Here is a 19,848-nt window from a genome sequence, read left to right as displayed (position 1 = left end):
TTATACAGCATTTAATGAGGACAAAACTCTCTGCTGGGCCCATGCCTAAGGTTGGATTACTCCTGATGAGTCTTTTGCAGTGTACAAGGTGCCAGCATGCATGGGAGTTGGGTCAAAGATGTTGTTAGCAATATGATAGTGCGACATATAGGAACAACACAAGTGTGGTGTCATCCAGCCCCCACCAAGTGTCTGAATAATAGCATGTTTTCTTTACTATTGAATTATAACAACAGAAAGTTTCAGCCTTTGAAAATCCACAGTGAAGAACAGCTTTGAAGTTCACCTTATTTTGTTTTAAAAGTTTCCTAATTCTTTTTAGGTTTCAATCTTTTAATATCTGATTTTAAGTCATGAAAATACTGGGAGGAGGAGGACAGTGTTAAGAGTCATAGCTTTATTCCTGGTACCAAAGTAACAATTAAATGCTGGTCATTCATCATGAAATGGTGCAATTCACTGCGAACAGCAATAACTTTGAGAGTTTGCTTGAACTGCTGCATTTACATCCTTGATCCAATTTATAATGCTAGAACTCTTTGTCAGCTTTATGCAGAATAATAAGACAAATATTATAGTTATGCCATTGCATGAAGTAAATCCTTATTTAAACATACACCTTGTGCAGAGCTCTAGGCAACCTTGCAAATCACTACCCAGTCTGACACAGACTCTTAGTTAAGTGTGATTTACACCTTTTCCCGACAATTCTCTCTCAAAACAAAATTAAATAACTGAAAAATAGAGGTAATTACAATAAAGAAAATGTTCTATTTTAGAATTAAATTCCTTTTAAACTTTTAGATACTATCTTCAGGTAAGTAATAAAATGCCATTAACTATAGATTTCTTACAAGTGTTTTGGAAATACAAATTGGAAATTATGCCCAAATGTTTTCAACTGAAAAAGATGTGAGGCAGAAACATACATTTTAGTGAAAGAAATTAAACGAAAAGCACTTTTCTTTTGGAACAATATTAGGAATAATCAAAAAGGCAGTTAAGTCAAATGGTAATTGAAAGCACGAGAACCTCAGGACTAGTGAGATTTTTGAAGTGAGGTGCTGTAATCACCCCATGAAGACCCATGTCCTTTACTGTGTTTATTATCCCCAGTGAGTCTCACATAGCTTCTCCAGCCACCCTCCCAAGTTAATTGCCTTATCTTAATAAAGATATTAAAAATCTAGGGAATAACTGAATACAGTAACAGAACAAAGAAGCCTTGGGTGTTCTCATGTGAGTAGAGATAAGCAATGACTCAGATTACTTGTTCAAAAAAATAAGCAGCAGTAAGGCAGACATAAATATGTATGGAACCACACAAAGGAGCTTGTCCTGAACAAGCTGATTCTGAGCCCACTGCACAGAATAAGAGAATCAGCAAATCCTCAGCTCAGAAATTTAAAAAATAAATGACCACAGAGTCTCTTTTTCATTTTCATACTCTATATGGAACCTCAACCATAACCAACACTCCAGCATCTTACTAAAGCAAAGGGCTTGAGATGGTTCCAAAAAGCCAAAAGAGCCTCAGACACAAGCGCTGGCTTTGGGGCAGCTCCCCAGCAGCCGTCTGCCTCTGTGGCCAGTCTGCACCCCACAAGACAGCTGGCTGGCAGCCTGCAAACCTCCTGCTCATGGAGGCCTCACGAATATTGCAAAGGGATGAGTGAGAAAAGAGGAGGGGACCAGAGTCTGACATGACAGAGCCTGGATGTTGTAACAGGGTTAGTAGGGAAGTACACAGTTTTTTACATATTTTCCATTTGCAAGCAGGTCCTTGGGAGAAGGCAAGTATCAATACAGTTAGTAAAACATTGTGATTTGGACAAATTAGAAAATATTTCTTTTGAACTTTTCGGACTGGTCTTTTCTGCAAGTAATAATGACATTAACTTTGATGAACACAATAAAAACTGTATGTTGCCCGGCTTCTTTAATGCCAGCTTAATAAGAAATGAGGTTCTTCACATTACAGCATTGCACAGCTGAATGCTTTTCTGCAGTTTGTGTTATCCTCCAAAGCAGCAGTCACGAGCCGTTTTTAGGTACCAGACAGCAAGGCAGTGTGATTGTAGTTGTACTTCAGCAATTCTTCTTTTCCCCTTATGTACATTTGAGACAGGTGATCAAGCAAGTATACGGCTATTTATTTGCCACTACTGCAGTTAAAGCTCGTATGAACCATTACACAGAAAATTACTTTTCTTTCTCAGTTTATATGCCTGACCTTGATAGCATTGCTGTTCGCTGGTACCGTTGCCATGGAAATGGGAGAATGATCTTTCTGTTGATATCGCTGCATAATTAAGGGTCACTGGGACTGTTTAGGTCAAGAGATCATTTTCAGAGTTCAGCTCCTCAGAGGGGTGAATGTTATTTCATAGAAATTTTGTGTACGGGCTGATGTGATTGTTACTTTGTCATCTTAATTAAACTATGAGCGCCGCTGACTTCAAGCTAAGAGCCAGAAATATTTGCCAAACCTACAGATTTCCAACAAACCCTGTCTCAGTGAGGCTGCTTTTTCAGGGTGTTCCCAGGCATACAGAACCACCAAGCTATGAAGTTTGTTGCCATTTGTCAGCTGAAGAGTGGTAACTGCCTGTGTAATTGCTCCTGACCATTTCAAATAGTGTATAAACCACCATCACTTACACTGGTAAAAGCCTCTGGGGATGGAAATTTGAGTCTCTCCAGGATGTAGCTAGTTCGGAAGGTTTTTTTCTAATGGCCTCTGTTAAAAAGCTTGACATTTCTACAAGGACAGTTTAAGAAAGGACAAATAGGAGCGTGTCCTCCTCCAGTGGACGTTGAGAGCAGTTTCTTTCTTTCTCCGCAAAATTTTTGACAGGCCGCTTTTTCTAGACTGGCAATCATTTTTGTGACTTGCCGCCAGAGTCTTTCCAGAGGACCTCACTTTTCTTGAAATCTGATACCGAAAGCCCAACATGATGCTCCAGCTCGGACACCACCAGCACAGAACACAAAGTAGGGGCTACTTCATATTTTTAATGTACGATGTTCCTGGTTTGACATCTCAGTGTAAGGGGGGGGGGGGGGGGGGGGAATTGTGATGGGGTTACGTCACTGGCTACAGTTTTGTGTCTTGAAAAAAAACAGTTTTACAAACTGTATTTCATTATCATGATCATTAATTCAATGAAGATAGCTCTATGTTAACACCTAATCCTGTGCTTTGGACAACTCCTGAGATGTTTAGCAATCAAAAAAAGGCCCCATCCAAATTAACCTCACGGTCTGACAAGCCAAAATAGACATAGGCTGCCATCCTGTTCCGACATCCTTTGCCTTTATTTTTACACAGAGATTTTTGAAAGATCTTTCTGCCTATAGTTTCTGACTCTCTGAGCAGGTCTACATTTTTGAGACACCCTTTCTTTTTCCCTGCGTGTCCTTTCTGAACAAGCTGTGCCCTTTTATGTCAGATTCCAATCATGTGAATTCTTCCCTCAAATTTCCTATTATGTAAGGAAAAGTGAACACTATGAGGCCCTTTTCATAACTTCTGTAATTTGACAATCCCTCTTTATTAGCACTGAGTCTGTCACCTTGGTTTACTGCCGGGAAAACAAAGATTTTCACCGCATGATATAATAACTATAAAAAAGATTCATATGTCTGTAAATAGCGCAATAAAACTAATTTTCAATATATTGTTTCAAGATGACTTGCAGAGATTTAGCCAATTAAAAATAGTAAGTGTTTGGCTAATGTAGATTCACGCCTCGTACTGATGATATACCTAGGGATAGTCTACACAGAAAGCTGTCATGGGATGGAAGTCCTACACTGGGAGCTTTGAAAATGGATAAAACGGTGAAGACCGTAGTGGAAGAAATAATTAGGCGCAAAAGTTGGAGAAAAGAATTAGATGACATCTAGCCTGGTCCATCTGGCACCGACAGGCAGGGTCTAGCCTTTTGGGACGTTTTCATTGCCTTGTCCTTGAAAGAGACAGGTAATGAGTTTTCTGGGAATAAGCTGTCATAACAAATTCTTTCTCCTGGGCTGACTCCAACGCAGAGCTAGGCACTAGGTCCCTGTTAGAAGAAAGGGGGAGCCTGAAGGAACATCTGTTTTCACATATGCAGAGCGTCCAGAGCAGCCAAGGTTCAATTATGCTATTAATATGTTGCTCTTATAACTAACTTTATGGTCATATTTGGCAATTAATTGTTTGATATCTTTGTCTGGTCTAGAAACAGAAATAACACCATACCCTTTTTGAAGCCAGGACTAGCTCATGGTTAACTGTACATGGATAAAGCCAAATCCTCCTGAATAGTTTTTGTTGTCTGGTTGTGAGACAAAATTGCATCTCTTTTCTTGGGTGCTCGCTCTGTAAGGTGCAAACTGAAAAAATAAGAGGACTGTTCCACCTTCGGAAACAAACCAACACTTAATAATAGTGTGCTATATAAAAAAGACCTGACCCATTAGAACACTGCAATTAATTTCTTTAAAAAATAAATAAATTAATCCCTCCAGACTTACCAGTCAAACTGGTTTTGTGAGACTATTGAACCCCTGAAGTGGAAATGGGTGATATTTTTTTGTCTTTTTTCCCCCTCTTACTTCCTCTAAAGTAACTCCAGAACCAGTTTTTAAGGAAGAGCCAAACACTGTAAGAAATAAGGAAGTGAATGGTTTGTGTTGAAGAAAAGCATAAATCTTCATTATTGTAAGGATCAAGGCTTGTTCTTTCCCTTTTGCTTTTAAGTTGCTTTCATTTTCCACATAGTTTTCTGAGAACATGATTGTTTTGGCTTACTGCTGGGATCACCAGTACCAATTGCTGGGAAATTTGTTCTGTCACCCATTACTGGAGTGTCCCAAAAAACTTTTTCAGCAGCCACATTTTTTACATGTGACTGCAACAGTCAACCCTTTAGTCCACCTGGATTTTAAAGAAATGCACCATTGATTGTGAATCTGTTATAAATGATTGTGTGCAAAAGGATTGTATCATTTCTCGCCTATGATGGTACTCAGCAGATCTTAAATGATCATCTAACTGGAAATATTTACATTGCATGTTCTTTTAGGGGTTGCTATGGGAAAACAGAAAACATATTCTGTTACACTGGGGCTGTTCCTGAGGTTCAAGTGGTGCTTCAAGAGAAGCGGAGCATGAAAGGAAGCACAAAGCGCCACAGTATTTTGATGGTTAAAGCACAAATATGCAACAAGAATATTCGCTAGCAAAAACTCCGAGTCACATTTTAAAAATCACAGCTTCACTAAGAACAGAGAAGCTTTTGGGTGTCCCTTGGGAATGAATACACGTACAATTTGGTATCCTGTGGTACAAAGCCTCTCAGTGCGTGTTCTATATCTCCTCATCCAAACCCAATTATTAATACTCCTTGGTTGGATGTAGAACATTATTCTACAGTGAGAATAAGCTCTTATTATTTTTTTGATGACCCAATGGCAAAGTTCAGTGGAAAATGAGTTCTAACCTTGGGCTTGGGGATCAAGAAGCAGTGACTACTCTCTTAGCAGCAGTGCAATGAGAGAATTAGTGTCAAAAATGCTGGAGAAAGGAATTTTAGAAAAAGAATCAAAAAATCCCACTGCAAGTTGGGTTCCCCTGGGAAAATTGTAACCGCTGAAAATTCAGCTTACAAGGACATCATGTTTATTTCTTTATATTCTTTTAATAGCTTTTAAAGACAAGGAGAAGGACAAGTGTTAGTTAAGTACTTTCTTTGGGAAGTTTTTTGTCTTTTTTTTTTTTTTTTTGTAGTTTTAGGATCAGGAAGTTATTGGGATGACATTGGACTTGATCTGCAGGAGGCCTTAGCGAGGCATGGATTCCTAAATCCCTGGTTAGATGTTGAAGTCAAAAGTCGATGCTGCTAGCCCGTGGAATTGCCTTCTCAACATTAAAATTCTTAAGGTAGCCCCATTTCTGGTCATGGCCATAGTTTTGTCAGACTTGATGGGGGTTTGAAGGGAGACTTAGATTTCAGTCCCTGTGTCACTAAATATTTAATATAAAATAAGAAATATTAATAAAGCAAGGACTAGGCAGGACTCTTCTCTCTCAGGAGAGTGCCTCACAATGGATCTGTGGAGTACACCTTCTCTTTCTGACCCAGTGAATATTTAATTGTTTAATGTAAGTGGAACAGGTTCAATAGGCATGAGTGAGCACCAAGCAGGGAGTCAAAACGCTCTTCTGGAAAAATGGAACTGCAAATCCCTCAGGCAGAAGAGTGATTTGAGTCCAGACCTCCTATATTCTGGGCAAATGCTGTATCTACTAAAGGCAGCTTCAGCTTTTGGGAAGACTTGTGAGAAATTTCACTGCTTTGGCAGCATCTGCCTTCTTGTGAGGGTTTGTGGTGAGGGCTGGGTATTGTACAGAGAGAAACAGAAAAGGAGTAATGCCAACTTCTTCCCACTCACATGGTAAAAATCAATCTGAATTTAGTTGCTGTTGCAGCCTCAATTTTTTTTTTCCATAGCTACAATACCTTTGACTAGCAGCATCTTCCCTGGATTATAAATGGCCCCCACCAGGAAGCAATGATCTGAAGAGTCTGTAAATATTTTTTATTCGGTTTCACAACATCAGTTTGAAAGGGCAAATACCATTTGGGAAAATGGTACATGGCATCTGCATTTATGTTACGAGTGGTTTTGTCTTGTTTGTTTGTTTGTTTGTTTGTTTTTAATTTATTATATTTGTGCCTAGAAATCACCCAATATTGGGCTAGGAACTGTGTATGTGCTAATTAAAAGACATTCCTTGTGCCATCAGCCTTATTGTCTGTATAGCCAAGAGAAAGCATAGGAGGAGCAAAAGGTGCATGTATATCTGCAGGAGTTCCAACAGCAGGAGCAGCATTTAAATCCATGTCTGTCCTTTCTGAGATGAGAGCTCTGCTCATTAGATCAATATGTCCAGCAAAGTTCAGAGACTAAGTTCAGTTTGAAAAAAACACAGACACCTACTCTCAATGTCACTTGCATCAGTGTATGGAGGAAATTGGTTGCTAAGTTAGAAGAGGTCTTGAGGGATTTGACACTCAAGCCTGCACTTTGGCTACTCCGCTGAGCTGCTTGTACCACCCACAGTGCATTACTCTTCTGAGACTTGGTTGCTTTTTATTGAGGAGTGAAAGGGGATTTTGATCCTGTAGACTTGAAATGATATGAGTGGCTTTGGACCAGCCCTGAAGACTGTTGTCGTGTTTTCATTGATGTTCACTGCCTAGTCCACTAAAAAACCAGGAGTTGTTATCAGTATTCTTCCATTTGTCTGTTTGGTGTTGGTGGCAACTCACCACCTAAATGAAAAACATTTTCATTCATAGTCAGAGTTGCTGCATGTGGTTTCCCAGGAGCTTTCCAGCTTCCAGCTTAGGGGTTAGTGAACACTACTTGTAACAAATGAGAAACCAAAGCTAAATTCAACATTTCCCAGCATTAGTCTGAAATGCTAGTTACAGGGGTTTGGATTTATTTATTTTTATATAAATTACAAAGGACAGTGGCTAGTGAAGAGTTCAAGAAACATGAGAGAAATTTCAGCTAAAAGGCATATTTGTCAGGGTAACGGTTTTGGTGAATTGTGAAGGATTTTTGCTTTTCTTAGGCAGTGTTTCCTTCAGTTATTACATAAGCTTGGATTACGGGTCTGAATTTAGTTCTTACTTCAGTAGGCATCATGACCGAAAAGTGGATGTCAGACGTTTTAAAAGGATTAGTTCTCCATATATAACCAATAAAACTGATTTGTGAATTAGGGGTCCCCTTCACAGAAGTAATAAAGTTTTCTTTCTGCAAGCAGTGAAATGACTTTCTTGTAGCTGTCAGTGTAGTCGTTCTGCATCGATGTAAGATATCGACAGTGTGCTCAGGGCAATAGCAGAAAAGGGCAAAGATTAAATAAGGGAAAGGGAACAATCTCAATTGGGTAGAGCTGTTCCAAATCAACCACAAATGCAATAAAACTATAAGGCTCAATCCTGCTCTTGGAAAAATGTTTCTAGTAACTTTAGGAACAGTGTAATGATTTTATATGATGTTGGTGATGAAAATACATCTCAGAGGTGCTGAAACCTATATTACTTGTACACCGGGACGTCGATACAGCTATGATAACTATCCAACTCAGAAAACTTCCCTTCCTCTATTGATTGATTAGTGCATACTTCAGGATCTCGGCTGGCGTAAAACACTAACAGCCTGTTTCTGACTGAGCAAGATATACAGAAAATATCAAAAACCTGCACTGAAGTGAATGCTGAAACAAAAGCAACCAAAACCAATTGAAGAAATTTGGAGTGAAAGATCTCTGGTGAGCAAGGTTTACTTCTCAGGAATTAGCATCTTTCCTGTAAGAACAGGAGAAGCGAAGAAAACCACTTTTTTACAACAGGAGATTTAAAGAGTGAGTGCATGTTAAATGGACAGCTAGATTAACGATTAATAAATAAGGTTAATTCTGTTCTTGCAAGGGGTGTAGCAGAAAAACTTTCCAAGGATTTTCAAAGGACTCCATCCTCCCTCCCCAACAATGGGATTCATGCACAAGTGCTCAGGTAAGTGGGACTATATATGAACTTATAAGGACCAGCGATGACTGCAGAGCAGCCTCTGCAGATCTGCTGGCAGAGGATGTGGTGCTGTGCAGTACTAATTCACTGCTGCTTGTTATTTGCAATAAATAACCATGCAAATCTGAACGAAACCAAATCATGCCAAAGTGGTTCTTGGTGAGCGGTGCTTCAGAAATCTCTGCAGCCCAGCTGAAGAGATTGTTAGTGTTGGGGCAGAGTGAGCAACAATCCTAACCGTAGACAGAATTGATAGATAGGCTATGTACAGCTAGTAATATCCCAAAGGCTATTCCATATACACTGGATATAAAGATTTAATAAGACTCAACATATTTTTATATTTTCCAGAAGTTGTCTATATTACAAAGCAATAACAGGTACATGCTTTAAATATATATATATATATTGGCAAAAGGAAACAGTAGAAAGGAGAAAAGAAATCTTTTGTGCCAGTTTTGCTTGGTTCCTAATTATTTAATTCCAGGACTGATTATTCAGTGTATATAGAAACAGAGAGACAAACAGCTCACCAAAATTAATGCTATTAGACTGCAGAAGAGTAACAATATCTGAGCTTTTAAGAGTGTATGTGAGGCTGCTAGGCTGCTTCTAATTTCAAAGGCCAGAGCATGAGAAGGGGCACACAGGAGAAGTGTAGAGGGTCTTTTACAAGGCAATCGCCCTTCTGTTTTCTGACGCATTAGGGCACAAGGACAAAGAAAGATTTTAGCAAGATTTATGAACTCCTGGTGGGGCTGGACCTCAATATCTGCAAAGAGAGACCTGCCCCTGCCCCAAAGTATTGCTTCTTCATATCACCAACTTCATAGACAATATAAAGCTCAAGTGATGGTAGTGACTTTTTTTTTACAGTCACTGACAGTTTAAGTCATGCAGTACTCCTCCAAAAACAGCATGAATTTGATTGCACTCTATATCTTAGTGTACTAGAACTAATCTACTAAAATATTCATGTAGCAAAGAAAAATGGGAATAAAAAAAATAAAGTATGTCCAGTGTGTCGGAATTAATGTGCCTAGTGGAACATTAACTTTTGTATTTCTAAGATTTTTTAACCTTGCCACCTTAATGGTGTTCTGACACAGCACTTTACATTTAGTATTTTTCTTTTTTAAAGTTCAAAGACAAAATGAAATAAGGATGGGAAGGGGAGGGGTAAGTGGAAGAAAGTAAAAGAGGACCAAGAACAATAAAGCCAAGTCCTTTGCTTGGTGAGTAAAGCTCATAAACACCTTGAACTGATAATTTCATACATAGGATGAAATTCAGAGCATGCAAGCCTGGTAAGCTATGCACTAAATAGGAAAAAAAAAAAAAAAAAAAAAAGAGATTTAAGTGATACATATGCAGAGCTGACCCTTAGATAGTCTTAAATGAATTTAACCCTCACATGGCTGCTCTTCTACACAGACGTGCATGAAACATCAATACATTTACATTAAAAATCCCACGTCTGTATTTTGTTTTTTTCTTTTAGCCACTTTAGCTGCAGAACTGTTGAACCCTGTGCTTAATAGTAAGCAGTCTTTATTAACACATTATTTTAAAAGATATATAAGGCATTTGTGACATTAATGGCTCCTGAAAATCTAAACTGTAAGAACAATTTTGAAAACATTTAAATTGAGTACCTAACTCTATTTTACTCCTAACTACAAATTACAGATGAAGCTTTTTATGCTCTGACTCAAAAAGAAATAATGAAAACTTATTTTTGGCAACAAATCAACTGGGAAAAATGGTATTCCAAACTGCAAATTTTATAAAAATTGAGATTGTGAGAACAAAAAAGAAAAAGAAAAAAGGGTAGTTTGTTAGAAAGACAGTTTTACAAGTGTAGCTGTGTTGGGCATACTAATCACCTGCTGTATCAGGTTAGAGAGGACATCTAAACCATCAAGGAATCTCAATGTACCTAATCCATCTTCCAGGTGTTCTCGTATCCTCGCCCCCAGTCTGCCCCGAGCGCTGCATCTTTCCGAAGGCACTCGGGCTCTGTAGAATTATACAGGTCTTTCTGCACGAAGTTGATTGCAAAAGGTGGTCTGCTGGCAGCAGTGCAGCACATCTTGTGTTAGAGTTGAGGTGATGAACTTTACTCTTAACGGAGAAAAAAAAAACAAAACCAAAGCATCCTTGATACATGAAAATAAATTTTGTATCAGCTGTTTTATGATTGCACATTTTAAAATGCATTTTTCAATTAAATAAGAGAGCTCAAACTTTAAGGTATTCCTTCATTTTCTGGCTGAACAGACCCATTGCAGCGTTATATTGAATTGTGCAGAGATATTCATGGCCAAGGACATAAAGACATGAATTAATACAGTAATAAAAAAATTAAAAAATTCCAGATTCTTCCCCATCCCAGATTTCCCTGTAAACCTGAAGCCTATCCAGTTCTTCAACACACACATTTAATCAAGGACATAACAAAGCATGTGCTTAGGTCACTGAAATGAACAAGATGTCTTGTCTCTAAGTTTAATTAAAAGATTTCTTCATTGAATTGTGTTGTACAAAATTCTCATTTGGTGTATGTTTGTTGTAATTACAAGTGGTCTGTTGTCATGCAGCTCTATGCACTTCTCTCCTGAACCTGTACTTTAATCTGTATGAGGGGCTAAAAGGCACAAGTAGGATGTTAATCTCCCTAAACCAACTTTCTCTCTGCATAGGTTTCCAGCTTAATAGAAATCTGATAATTTGTGAAAAAACAACGTGGCTTTAGCAAGCATGGACTGACTTTTAGTTTCTCACTACCCCTGTTCCCTTTACTGCCCTCTTGGCTTCTTTATCTATAATTGTACCGTAGACTAAATTCACTGAAGTATTTTAAACACATATTTAATTACAACAGGAGTTAAGTAAGTGTTTACAAGTGCTGTGGTAAGTGGGAATTAGATCTATCTGCCTTGTTGGTTCAGGTCGCTTCTTTGTGCTTTTTGTCTTGTCCTGCCAAAATTATATTCAGCTGTCCAGAAGCAAGAGTTTGTCCTTTAATAGCTGTCACTGAAAATGTGGTGCCTGGGTGTGCAAAGGTTCAACGTCTGCTCCTTCTTGATGGGCAAAATTGCACTGGGCTGTCTAGTTAGTAGTGTCTTGACAGCAAGAACATTTTGCCCTGTGGAATTCATGGGTTTTTTTGAGTGATTACAGAGTGGACAGTCATCATGAATGCTTTTGGGTTGCCCAGTGCTGTGAACTAGATGTATAGCACTTATTGGGAAAAAGTGAGGGATGTGTTATTAACTCCATTATTGGTCAGCTGGCCCTGCTGTATTTTACATCTGCTTTTACTGGTCAGATTGATGTGAAGATGAGCTGTGGAGGTGTTTATTGTTTTAATCAAAAAGCCAGATGGATAGGCTAAGAACAGAAGGACTGCCATCTCAGATTAAACCGGATGGGCTAGGGGTCCATCCAACCCTGTATCTCCAATATGAAGGTCAAGCAGAGTGATTCTTCTCTGAATATGTACTCCCACCTTTTCGCACACACAAGACTGGGGACTTCCTGCACAAGCAACTGCATCTGAATTGTCACATTTAACAACCCACAACAGAACTATCTTCTGTGAATTTATAGTATCCTTTTCAGATGTCCGTAGCATCCTGTGGCAAGGACTTCCATTGTCTTCGTATTTTTTCTGTGATTACACTAGATACACTCTGTAGGGCTGTTACTACGATACTCTTGAAGTCGGTATTACAGGGTATACGCAGACACAAAAGTACAATTGTTTAGATCAATTCGGTAGCATGAATTAGCGATAATGCTCTGAGGGCTTCATAAGGAGAAGACAATTGTATGGGATAAGCAATAATCCTTGTGAGTTGAATTTTTTCACTTGTGCTTGTCTTTCTTGGGTGGGGCTGAGTGTATTCAGTTGCAGAGAGAGATATTAATTTATGTCAAAGCAGAAAGTGGATGCAGGTGTTGCCCACACCTCTCCTACAGGGTCCTGAGTGCTCTGTGAGGTTTGGCTGCTCTTGGTTCCTGTTACAGATGAAGGAAATGAGTCCCTCGTAGAAAGCACATAGTTCTTTGGTGTTTAATGTAGAAGGCTATGAATACACTGAAGAGACCTAACTGCGATCTTACAATTCTGAACACATTGCCTTTGTTTTCCCTGTGGTTCCTTTTGTTTCCTCTTGATATAAAATTTGGTCCACAGAATTCAGCTGCTGCAGATAACTTTCCGTGATCATTTAATTCTCTGATATACTACAATTTCTTTTTGTCTTCCAGTGTAATAAACATCCTGTATGTAACTCATTTAGGCAAAACCAAAAATCCCTCTTATTTTGTCAGTATTACTAGCTTTTTGGCTGTCATACCGCCTTTTGTTGAAATTCTGCCAAGTCCTCCAAGCTAAGCAGAGAGAACATATATCAGTAGGGATCTCCAAAGAACCCAAGCTATTTCAATATTTGCCATACATTTCTCTGAATCAGCTCTGAACAAAGCAGGGTAGTAGCAGAAAAATACTGGGGGTGTTACAGGATTTGCATTTGGCAGAGGTACATCATGTTTCTTCCCATTTGTGGTAATTAAAAATCCCAAGTCACTTTCTGTAAGAGAAATACTGTGTTAACTTAACTGTAGTGCTGAGTAAATGCATTTTGGATGTACTATATAGTGGGTTTAGTTTTTCCATGTGATGCTGCCTTTGTTCTCAAGTTTCTGCCTCTTGTTTTAACTCTTACACTTGACTCGTCACTGATAAAATAATACTTCACTGTAAACCAAAGCTAATGACTGCAGCAGTTATACGACCATCTCTCCATCTCTTCCCCTGCACCCTCAGTTACTGACTCTTCATCTGTATTTATGCCATGTGATACTGGAGTTCTCTTATCCCCATTTTCATAGATGAGGAACGAGTAACTAAGAGATTTGTCAGTTAAAAAAAAATTATGGTGAAGAGAGTCACACACACTGCCTTGCTGCCAGGACATGATTGATAAACTCCCTGGTGTGTGGGCTGAAATTTGTTTAACTCTCTAATCACATTTCCTGTTTTTGTTTTCTCTTTCAGACTAACAGCTAAAGCTGTAGCTGTTCTCTTACCTATCTTGGGAAGCTCATGGATTTTTGGGATTTTGGCTGTCAATGCCCATGCATTAGTATTTCAGTATATATTTGCTGTTTTCAATTCACTACAGGTAAGTACCTGGTGGGAAACTTTATGGCTACTGAACTACTACTGAGATCCAATAAATGGATCATTAGTAATGTTTTCGTGCTTGTGTTTATTGGATTTTTTTCTATGTTCCTTCCTCTGTCTGGCAATTGTGTAGTCTCTGTATAAACAGAACTTTTATCCCACTCCTTAGTGTTTCCAGTAGCAATGATCATATAAATGTGACAGTGAGCTTGAAAATGAAATTCATTCTTCCAGCACCATGTACCACAAGTGAGATTGTTCAGTAGAGATACCAGATCAATTTTTCAGTGTCAGTTTGAGGCTCCACTACTGAGACTAAAAGAAAGTGAACGGAAGTTTGAGGGAAAGGTGTGGCATAAGGAGAAAAGTGGAGCTATCCTATGAGCTGCACATGACTTTTGCATGTTGGCAACTAGACTCTCATCTTCCTAAGACACCAATCCAGAAAAATAGCTCTGTCCAAGAAGGAACATAACCACCTGCTTAGATTTAAGCAGACATTTCACTAGAGGCATAAATCTATAGGTGTGTTATAATTCTTTCCTGAATAATGGTTACAAAGGGGAAGAAAAAATGAATTCCTGTAAATCCTTTTTTGTCTCAGGAACAAATAGTACTATGGTCACAAAAGAGTGTAACAGAGTTCTCCCCATAAGCTGATAAGAAATATTCCAATTTTCATTCAAATTAAAAACCGTAAGTTTGGCTGAATACTCCCCGAAAGGAAATAAAATTATTTTGAGAGAGAAAGGGGATGGGACCTTTTCAATTTCCATTGGACAAAAAGCCCAAAGATAGCAAAATTCTGTTGTAAAAATTTTCCTAATGCTAATATCTTGCTTTTCTAGTGTAATAAATAATAAATTCCGTGTTTCCGAAAGAGCATTTCCCTCTGCCTTTATTTTTGCAAGCACAGGCAAAAAGTTCTCTTGTCACAAAAACAGAATTCCTGCTTCTTTTCAGCCAGATTTCTCCTTTAGCACCCCACAGTTTAGGAAGTGCTGCTTTACAGGAAAAGGTCCAGACAAGCCTCACAGTAACCTAATGCTGCAGGTTCTCTAGTTAACAGGGGTCACAGTCTGGCCTACTCTTGGATATTTATAGAACTCCAAGCTACTCAATATGTACATTACACAATACTGCAAGAAATACATTATTGTATTTCATTCTTCACAGTCAGTCTTCACTCTTCTCCCTTTTATCTGTTTTCAGGGATTTTTCATGTTCCTGTTTCACTGTCTTCTGAATTCAGAGGTATGTAACCACGCAGCATTAACGAATTTGGTGCTACCAAGCTCAAGTAACATCCATGTAAAACAAGAAAAAAATTCTTCTGTTATTGTTGCATGCTATGCCACTGATTCCTTTTTTCTTTCAATTAATACATTACTGCCAGTGACCTTGTGAGTTGCAGCATTTTGACCCATGCATGACATTTATTTTATTTAATATAAGAAAGGGTGGCTTTTTTTTTTTAAAAAAAAAAAAGGATAAGGCAGCTCAACACAAAGAAAAGAAGCACTCCTGAGGGCTGGAGGGACTGAGCAGGGCAAGGGCTGTGCTGCTAAGGGAGGATTCTTAAATGGTGGGAGTCTGGCAGTCCCCTTCGAGGGACCTCTGTATTTGTTACATCTGTAGTTCCAGAGAGGAAAATAATTATTGTCAGCAAAACATACTTTTGGATGTTGCTCACGCCCTTAATGGGAAATCAAACAGAGCAGAACACATTCCAGGTATTTTTCTTGGCAGGAAGTTCAAGTTTTCATTGTAGATCAAAAGGCATCTTTTTGCATTAAGCCTGTCTTAGAGCACTGGGGTAAAGCCAAGGCAAGGCTGGTGTAAATGGGGCTTGGGAGGACCATCTCCTCTGGGCCTGGAGCTTACAGCATCCTCTCCTCCCATGGCAGATAGCACAAAATGGACAGCAGCATGGATTACTGATAATGAAAGTTTCTTGTGAAAACCATTTCCAGCACGCTGACAGGGGGTACGGCTCAGTGAATACCCACATAGCTTTGATCCTCCCACAGCTTTCTGGATGCTGCTAAGTAGCTCTGTCCCATAGCCTGCTGCTTCCTGTGCAACAACAACACTCCAGCTCTTCTGTCTATTATTTATTAATATTTGCCAACCTACTCAGTCTTAGAGCACCAATATGGTCTTTGCTACAATCAGTTTGGAGAGTCAGGACTGACTATGAAATTCTTGATCTTTATTGAGATCATCTAGCTAAGCAGGCAGGTTAAAGGTAAGGAGGAAAAATATTCCTTTATTCTACTCTCCTCCAGGCTTAGAAGGCTTTCTGCCTGCTCTCAAGCTTCAAATGTCTAACAGCAAATATAAATATTTTAATTGCTGCCATTTTTCCAGGAAGCTCATGAGAAATGAAATTCAGAAACTTTTCAGAATTTGTATCCTTGAAAAACAGTTTGTACACAGCTAATGTGAACTGTCATTTTTGGAAAGCAGGTCTTATTGGCTCCATCATGTGCTGTGCATATCCAAAATACTTCTTAATCTAAACTGTGAGAATTCATCCTGAGAATTTCGTTCCTACCATAGAAGTAAAACTCAGATACTATAAAGCCAAATCTGCAGATATTTCCCGAGAGGTTGGATTAAAAAAGAGAGCTTTATTCCCAGTGCACGTGAACAAGAAATACACACACATTACAGAGAAGCACAGGAGAATGGGTCTGCTGGGGACCTGAGCAGCTTCTCCTGCAGCACACTTCTGCCTGTGTCACCCCAGACAGCTCAGTCACTGAAGCCCTTTGACCTCCCTCAGCAATTTGGCTCTCTGCCTCACTAACCTCACTACTGCCACTCCTAAATTGTAGTTTTCATCTTTCTTGCTGCAGCTTGAGCTTCTTATTTCCTGTTTTAGCTACTATACATATACAGAGTAGATAATTCTCTTCCTCTGCACACAAAAGGGAAGACTTACCCTGTTTTAGCCCAGTCTCCTCTTTTGATTAAACATCCTGAGCTTCTCCTAACGCGTGTTCACTTGACCTGTGATCATCCTCACTGCCCTTTTCAGGGCTGTCTCCAGCTTGTCCCTATTTTTCCTGGGATGCTGGACACAGTACTGTAGCTGAGGCCATGCCGGTGAAGAACAGGAAGGAAAGATTACTGTGCGTGTTTTGCAGACTATGCTCCTCCTGTCAAGATGTTCTTTATCACAGCAGTGTAACACTGGTCAATCACATCCAGCCAGTAATCCTTAATAAACCTCACCTACTTGCCTAAAGAATGACTGTCTCACTATCTTTTCTTTATGCAGTTGTTTATTTTCACCTTGGTGCAGAATCTTCCTACATCTATAGGGAATTTCATCCAGCATCTTTAAATAATTTTAGTTTCCAAAAGGCTGGCAGCTGGCTTACGTCCTCATGGCATCTGGGTACCATCAGGGCTGTGTGAGCTCCAGGGAGAGGCTGCCCGAGTGGGGGAGCCTGTGGTCCAGCCTGGGGCTGTACATTTACTTAGAAAATGTGAAACTGTCTAGTGAGCTGCTGAAAATCAGTGTAAGGGCACCTTATGAAATCTTTCAAACCAGGACAGCGAATACTGGGTATGCTTATATGCCCTGTAGTTTGGGGGTTTTGCTTTTATCATTTTTTTTTATTTTTAACAAGATGAATGGTGATACAGTCGTGCCCTTGGACATCTAGGAGGATGGGATAACCCAGATAACATGAAAACATAACCAATGAAATGAGACATAAGTAAGGCTATACAATGCTTTGTATTTAAAGTACTGGTACTTGAAATGTAAAGTTAAATTCTAACATAAGACCATAAATATAAAGAAAAATGTAGGGACAGATAATTTGTTGGGTTTTAGTACAGTGGCATTAATGTGTAAGAAGGATAATGGGGAAGCGATTGTACCTGTGAAAATAAACATAATTTTTTAAAAATAAATCTTCTATCTGGTTTCATTTTTTTCCCAAAGGTCAGAGCTGCCTTTAAGCACAAAACCAAGGTGTGGTCCCTTACCAGTAGTTCAACTCGCAACATCAATGTGAAACCCTTCAATTCAGACATTGTGAGTACTCCTCCTTTCTTCCCCGCCCCCCCCCCCCCCCCCGACCCCTCGTACTTGAAAGTGTTCCACGTGAAATTCTGTTGGAAAGAACAGGACGTAAGGCGGCACATGGGTATTTTTAGTACCTAACCTAATCCATGGTGCAGACAGGTGGAATCAGCAAGTGTTAGGCTGCAGCTACAATACCTGTTTTGAAAGTAAAGGACAAAATTCTGCTTTCTGGTAAACTATCAAATAAAGGTAAACAAAGGTTTATGAACTCTGGAGTATGGTTCAATAAGACTATTCCCACCAATAGTAATGGACTTGTTATTATGCATTCAAGTAGCATTTTGGCAATGTATCTGTCTGATGATGATGGCTTTTTGATAGGGCACTTTTACATTTGAGCTGAGGAATAAACTCAAATATGTCAACATGTGAATATGTTTTTCTACCTCTCCTTAAATTGTCTTGAGGAAAAAGACATTTGTTTTTATAAAGAATCAGACTTCTGAACTGATCGGTATTATTAAGTGATCGCTGCCAATCACCTTAGATCCTGGCAATGACTGTTTAAAAATCCTTTATGGCATATGCTCTCAAGACTGTGACAACACTGTAATGAAAATAGATGCTTTCAAGCTTTTATTTCATCCAGACAAGAGTGGTTTAGCAAAATAAATAAATCTATTTTCAATTTTTTTTTTCCAGATGACTGTGAACAGGCCAGGCACAACCCCCACAAAGCTGAACACCTGGGATAAAAGCACCAATTCAGCCAACCGCATTGATTTATCAGCAGTCTGACAGTAATACCAGCTTCTCAGTGAAAATCAAGCCATACATTCAAGATGTCTGACACAGTGTCCACCCGTTTTTTTCTCACTGTTACTACCAGTAGAAAACTGCTTTTTTAATCACTGCCCAATAAATTGGAAATTGCCATATTGTTTTGTTGAGTAAACAGCCCTTATCTGCTTGCCTTCGAAACTGTAACACATTCTACCACTCGGCTATTAGCAATACCTGCAAAAATAACTAGCACAAATATACACTGGATGGTTTTGTCAACAATGATGAAAATACTAGGTATGCAAAAAGGGCTTACTGCTACCTGAATCATTCCAGCTCCCAGAACTGAGGACAGGCAACATACCTCTGCAAAGATGGATTTTTATGAGCTAAAATGAAATGCTTCCCATTGTGATGTTGTAATGGGGCTATTCTGGTCTTACTGTGCACTCTCTGTTTACGTTTACTACCTTACAGATACAACTGAATACAGAAGTGAAACTTATTCAAAATACATAGTGTGGTGATTAATTTAAATGCTACAAGGAAGCCAGGACTTGAGGGAGAAGCAGGTTCCAGCTACCCAGCTCCCAGCATGGACATGGAAATAGCAAAGCTGATATACACATATGTCTCTATGCACATAAGCAGCATATGTAACATGTAAATCTCCTATACATGTCCTATCAGTATTCTAGATATCCTCGTTTTTACATCGTATCTATAAAAGGCAGAAATGGCTAAGGTGGTCCTATAGCAGTCCATAGCATTTCTATCGCTGATTTGTGCCTGCTGACATATCACAATGCAGAGTAGTTATATTGCTTTGCCTCAAGCTTTTGGATGCAAGCAACAGCTGTCCGTCAAGTGCGCTTCGGAAAGGCACTGTAGCTTTTGGAGATCACAACCTGGCACTGTGACTTTTCTTTCTCCTTTTACTGGTCAAATTGAGACACTGAAAACCAACCACAAAAATGTAACACAATGATATACTGTGAAGACAGCCAGACTACAAATAAGTGTATGTATTGTTACCTACAGACATCTTTTAAATAGGTCTCTGCAGAGTCTTTTGTGGTTTTAAAGTCCACTCGGCACTTAATAGCTTCTGCTTTAGTACTGCTATGAAGTATCTTTAAGGAGGAAAAAATCCTGTAATTTTTCTTTTGACCAGTGTTTTGTAGGTTCTCAGAAGTCGTGTTTGGAGTGCAAGGAGGTGCAATCTCGGC

General features: G+C 39.1%; 1 protein-coding gene across 2 annotated transcripts in view; it reads left to right on the top strand.

The window, feature by feature from the left end:
* ADGRD1 (adhesion G protein-coupled receptor D1) overlaps positions 1–18,634 on the top strand; it is a 157,278-nt gene extending 138,644 nt beyond the window's left edge. For both annotated transcript variants that reach the window (XM_086474248.1, XM_086474247.1), the window contains 4 exons: positions 13,663–13,789; positions 15,004–15,045; positions 17,753–17,845; positions 18,539–18,634. In XM_086474248.1, the coding sequence (XP_086330374.1) occupies positions 13,663–13,789; positions 15,004–15,045; positions 17,753–17,845; positions 18,539–18,634 (358 nt within the window). The remainder of the gene's footprint in view (positions 1–13,662; positions 13,790–15,003; positions 15,046–17,752; positions 17,846–18,538) is intronic.
* Positions 18,635–19,848: the final 1,214 nt, after the last annotated feature.

Source organism: Leptosomus discolor, chromosome 16, assembly GCF_034619465.1.
Source record: "Leptosomus discolor isolate bLepDis1 chromosome 16, bLepDis1.hap2, whole genome shotgun sequence".
In the NCBI taxonomy this organism is placed as follows: Eukaryota; Metazoa; Chordata; class Aves; order Leptosomiformes; family Leptosomidae; genus Leptosomus; species Leptosomus discolor.
Note: the sequence above shows the minus strand (reverse complement) of the source record. Positions and strands in the feature narration are given on the sequence as shown.